At 39.6% G+C, this 5922-nt stretch overlaps 1 protein-coding gene across 1 annotated transcript in view; it reads left to right on the top strand.

The window, feature by feature from the left end:
• Nucleotides 1-5420: 5420 nt before the first annotated feature.
• The window catches only part of LOC102825358 (zinc finger protein 717-like), a 5107-nt gene continuing 4605 nt past the window's right edge, over nucleotides 5421-5922 (top strand). Inside the window, exon 1 of the mRNA XM_006877932.1 lies at nucleotides 5421-5920. Coding sequence (XP_006877994.1) covers nucleotides 5421-5920 — 500 coding nt within the window. The remainder of the gene's footprint in view (nucleotides 5921-5922) is intronic.

The following is a 5922-nucleotide window of genomic DNA, read 5'->3' as shown; positions in this document are numbered from 1 at the left end:
TCATAGACTGATCTCCCAGATTCTCTGATTTCATTCTTTTAGTTTTGGTCTGCTTTGGACTCTTCCATTTCTCTACTGAGTTGCAGGTTGTGTTGTCACATATGTCAATCTCTGGTTGTTGTCTCTTCTTGTTGGTTCTCAATCCAAAGAACTCTCTTTAGTATCTTGTGAAGTACTGGCTTGCATTTTACAGAAACCCTTAGTTTCTGCGTATCCAGTAATATTTTGATTATACTGTCATATTTTATTGTCAACTTTGCTATGTAAATATCTCTTTTCACTTTTTTTTTTCCTGTAAGAGTTTTGTATATGTCTCTCCTTTATGGTGTCTGCTATCTAATCAGAGCTAAATCTTATTGGCTTAATCTTAATCTTAATCTTTGTAGGTAACTCTTCTCTTTTCCCAATCTGTTTTCAGAACTTTTTCCTTGTGTTTGATTTTGGAGATTTTGTTTCTGATATGTCTTAGTGATTTTATTTTGGGGTCTGTCCCCCCTGAGGTTCATTGAGCTTCTTGAATGCTTATCTTCTCGTCCTTCTTGATGTTAGGAAAATTTTCTTACAGCAGCTCTATGACTATCTCTTCTTTGGTTTACTTTGATTCTTCCTGTTCTGGCATTCCAAACACCCATAAGTTGTTTCTCTTCATGTTGTTACACACAAATCTTAAGGTTCCTTCAGATTTTTTTCATTTTTTCTCCTTTCTCTTCTTAGTTATCTGTATTAAGAGATTTGTCATTATGCTCATTGTTTCTGACTTCCATCACTTCAATTCTACTTGTTTGCCCTCTCAGTGTATTGTCCATTTCTGATATTTTAGTGTTGATCATCTCACCTCTTTGTGCAGGTTTTATATTGTTTCTAATGCTATATCCATCTTATTTGATTGTCCCTATAGTGCTTGTCTGACTTAAATTCCTCAACCTTTCTGTGAAAAATTTGATGCACCCCAGTATCATTCTCCTGAATTCCTTATCGGGAATTTCCAAAGCCTGCACTGCTTGTAATGCAAATTCTTTGTCTATCTCTTGCTCATTTGTTTGAGCAACTCTGTCTTGTATCTTCACATGAGCAAAAATTTTCTGTTCCCTTTTAGGCATTGTAGTATTGTGTTTTAATTGGATGAATGTATGTTGTTGTATTCTAAGCTCTCTCCGATTGCCTCCTGGTAGATGTGGTCAGGAGATGGGCTTCTCTTTTCACTTTTCTTGCTGTTCAGTTCAATGTGTTTTCAGCAGGTATTGGTTTTTATGGTGCTCTGATGTGCGGCAGGTGGTATTATTTCTTGCCCAGATAGTGGGATGTTTTAGGATATGATTATAGCTTGGTTGTATGACCACAATTGGTGTCTCTTGTTTGTAAGGCAAGAAGATAAAGAATGCTCTCCATGATAACAGAGGAGGTATTGGAAAAAAACAAAACCAAAAACACAGTCTAGACACCAAGTCCAAAATTGCTCCAAACAAACAAAAAGCATAGCAAAATACGAGTAAGACTTTAGCGTTCCTCTATGGCTTCTTGCCTTCAAAGGTGCCTGGGAAATTTCGAGATGTTCCCCTTGCGCTTTACTATATAAATAAAGGTTTTGTTGTTGGCCTTTTTTCTTCCTTCTCACCTCAAGTCCATTGAGGTGTTTCTCTTTGTGAGAACCAGCCCATGGCTGTCCCGACTCGCTTTGGAAGACACTCCTTTTGCAAGCTCTTCCTGTTGACTCCTCCCCCTTCTTTGATTCTGCACCCAATGATCCTTGCTGTGTGGATCATTGCTCTGTAGATCTTTGCGCACATGCATAGTAACCTTCCCTGGGGGTGTCCACTTCCTCATTGTCCCCATAGAGGAGGTGGGCCCACAGAGGAAAACAAAAGAACAAAAAATAAATGCTTACACCTTTATTTTGTGATCCTTCAGACCCCTGCAATGGGACTGCTCTCTTGGCTTTGCAGACAGTCTTTCTTGTTCAGAATGGCTGCACCAGGACTCACTGACCACCGCAAATCAGAAGCCACCTCCTTTGTTGCATCTGATCCAAATTTTGCTCCTGGTAATCCTTCAATCACTTCACTCACTGAAGTTCAGAGTTCTGGGACTGTCTTTCAAACCGGTTTTTTTCCACGTATTCCGTGTTATTACTGGAGCAAGTCTGCACAGCATTTTTACTTAGTTCACCATTAGGCTTCACCTCCCAGAATGGGATTTTTATAAATGAGTTAGAATAGGGCTCTTTGGTTAAGGAAAAAATTCTTCACTGATACTTGACATTGCTGACATTCATTAATAAAAAACCACTTGTGTTGTTGGAGGAAAATTGTTCCCCCTTTACTTCTTTTCATGTTACAAGTGCCTTGTATCCACTACATTTTTATTTTATGCATCTAATTACACCATGGAGTCCTGGTGTGGTACCGTTGGTTAATGCATTGGACTTCAAGATTGGTTTGAACTGCAAGTTTGGTGGTTCAAACTCACCAGCTGTTCCTCAGAAGCCATATACGGGGTCAATGTGAGGCAGAACGGACTCAAGTGCAGTTAACAACAATAAAAATTACACCCTAATTTTCTACTTTGACTCCCAATATTCACAGAAGTCTTTCAGAGTAAATTGCTGTTTGACCCTTTTCAAAGTATTGAAGCTATTAAATGTGACAGTATTTTCTGTACTCAGTGATGACTTTTCTCTCTGGCTAACGCTTGTCCTTTTTGTTTTGTACTGTGAACCTGAATTTGAATTATTTGACCAGCATCTGAAAACGTTACTGATCCAGAAATCCTAAATGATGAAGATACAGTTGTAAAATTCATGGAAAATTTCTGCTGGCCCTCCATGTTACAAAAATTCTGTAATGCATATGGCTCTGAAACTCTGAAGAACTTCCCAAGCACACCTGTCAGGTGAGTGTCATTCACTGGAGAGAGTCTGAAGAAGGTCATTTGGTATCAGGGCATTCCAGTGTTTCAAGTGCTGGAGGTCATCTGGCACAAATGATCCAGTACCTGACTGATTACCAAACAGTTGTCAATTCAAATTCATCCAGTGACAGTTTGAGAGAAATACGTGGTGATCTGTATCTGTAATACGGCCAAGAATACCTGCTGGGACAGTTCTGGTCTGTCACATGTGGTCACTATCTTGACAGCACCTGAAAAAAACATATCTGTTCATGTAAACACCATCTGCAAACCATCTAATCCCCATTAACACATCTACACACAGCTCCACTTCTGTTGTGTCCATTTGGACTCAGAGTGTTTCATTAATACAGAGTAAAAGTAATCCTTAGCGTTTCCAGGGCTGTCTATCTTTACAGAAGCTGTCTGCCTTGTGGTTTTCCTATGGAGCTGGACCCCTCAATGCACTTAACTACACATAACACAAACCTACAATAAGAGGGATCCATATACGTGCACATCCACATACCTGTACACACATATATGTATACACATACCTACACACACAAAGACGGTTTCAAAACCTTGTGGAAAAACTTGATTATCTTTTAGTTCCATTTTCCACAAACTGTCTGAAGTCCCTTCATATATATAAAATCCCTAATGGAGAAGTGGGTTAAGCATTGAGCTGCAAACTGAAAGGTCAGTGGTTCAAATTCACCAGCTCCATAGGAAAAACACAAGGCAGTCAGCTTCTGTAAAGATATACAGCCCTGGCAACCCTAAGGATCAGCTTTACTCTGTATTAATGAAACACTCTGAATCCACATGGACACAACAGAAGTGGGTGTGTGTGTAGATGTGTTATTGGTGAGTAGATGGTGTGCAAGTGGTGTATACTTGAACAGATACGTTGTTTTCTCTGGTAGTGTAGTGGTTATGAATCGGGCTGCTAACCTCAAGGTCAGCAGTTTGAAACTCCCAGCAGTTTTGCAGTAGAAAGATGGCTTTCTGCTCCCGTAAAGATTTTCAGCCTCAGAAACCCTGTGCAGGGTCACTGTGAGTTGGAACCGACTCCACAGTACTTAACAACAACATATATATGTATGTATATAAAAATATATAAAACCCTGTGTAGGGTCACTGTGAGTCGGAACTGCCTCCATGGTCCTTAACAACAACGTATATATATTTTATAAAAATGCCATTCTGGTGTGGCACTGTGGGTTATTATCACTAGACTGCAAACCACCAGCAGCTTCTCCAAAACCCTCCCAGGGTTGCTATGAGTTGGAACCAACTCAGCAGAACTTGTCAACAGCAACATATGAGTGTGTGTGTGTTCGTGTGTATGTTTTTAAGTGCTCTTGAATTGGTTCCGATTAAGAGCAGCACTATATTTAGTTTCTGAGGAGCTGCTGATGGATTTGAACTTGTGGCTCAAACTGACTTTGCAGTCCAGCACATTATCCTGCAGTGCCACACCAGAACTCTCTCTATATATGTGTTGAGTCTTTTCTGATTCTTGGCAGTACTAGTGTGTTTGTTCGAACAGCCAACTTTAGCTTAGTTTTTATTGCTGTTGTTAACCTGCTGTTAAGTTGATTGTGAATTATGATAGACTTTGTATACAGTTTTCAAAAAGCTTCTGTTGTGTTTGAACTGACAACTTTGCGTTTTGTCCAGTCCCTATTCTACCATACCCTACCAGGCCTCCTTAGCTTAGTGTTGTTGTTGTTATGTGCCGTGGAGTCAGTTATGACTCATAGAGACCCTGTACAGAGTTTCTGAGGCTGTAAAATCTTTACAGGAGCAGAAAGCCTCATCTTTGTTCTCCGGAACAGCTGGTAGTTTCAAACTGTTGACCCTGAGGTTCGCAGCCTGATTCGCAGTCACTATGCTACCAGAGTTCTGTCTTAGCTTAGCAGTGGAGCACAAAACTTTGTGTCACCCAGGTATCTTCTTTCCCACTGCTGCAAGGTCTAATCGGGCTCATTGTCACTGTGTACAGGGTTTCCAAAGGTGTCAATCTTTACAGGAGCAGAAAGCCACATCTTTCTTCCTTGGAGCAGTTAGTAGGTTGATCTACCAACCTTTCGTTGAGAGTCAAGTGCTTGTCCTACAGTGCTACCAGGGTTCCTTAGGCATCTTAGGCTATAAAGCCAAATCTAATTTTGTGTGTTAACAGAACTTTCAAAAAAATTTTCAAAGTTTAAAAAAAAAATAAGTTATTTGTAAAATGTGAGTCATATATTTAGTATTTGAAACATGTTTTACTTATAACCAATTTTACATAAGTCACATATTTTTGTAACATCACTTCCAGGTAATTAAATATGATATGTGAACCCATTTGGGGTGGAAAAAAATCTCACGTCTCTTTCTGTGGTAATGGAGAAATTGTGACGAATTTATTTTTACTGCCTATTTTTCACAGAAAACATAAGGCAAAGACTGTGTCTGAAAGAAATGAAGAGAATAAATTTGAAGAAAATTTCAGCCAAATTCCTAGTATTTCTGTGTTCAAAAGACCTATGTACACATGTCTCATTGAAGGCTATAAGTGTGAAAAATCCTTCCAGAATCTTTCCTCACGAGATCATCACAACGGATATCATAGTGGATGCAAAGCCAACCAGTGTAAGGAATGTGGAGAAGGCAACAGAAACTCTCCTGTCAGAATTCCTACCAAAAAGAAATTCTATGAATGTAATGACTGTGGCAAAGCTTTTAGTCTATCCTCATACCTCACAAAGCATATGAGAACTCACAGTGGAGAGAGGCCTTATGAATGTGATGAATGTGGTAAAGCCTTTAGTCAGTCCTCAGACCTCTTAAAGCATATGAGAACTCACAGTGGAGAGAGGCCTTATGAATGTAATGACTGTGGTAAAGCCTTTAGTCAGTCCTCAGACCTCACAAAGCATATGAGAACTCACATTGGAGAGAGGCCTTATGAATGTAATGAGTGTGGTAAATCCTTTAGTCAGTCCTCAGACCTCACAAAGCATATGAGAACTCACAGTGGAGAGAGGC

The sequence above is a fragment of the Chrysochloris asiatica genome, unplaced genomic scaffold (genome assembly GCF_000296735.1).
Source record: "Chrysochloris asiatica unplaced genomic scaffold, ChrAsi1.0 scaffold00679, whole genome shotgun sequence".
NCBI lineage: Eukaryota > Metazoa > Chordata > Mammalia > Afrosoricida > Chrysochloridae > Chrysochloris > Chrysochloris asiatica.
Note: the sequence above shows the minus strand (reverse complement) of the source record. Positions and strands in the feature narration are given on the sequence as shown.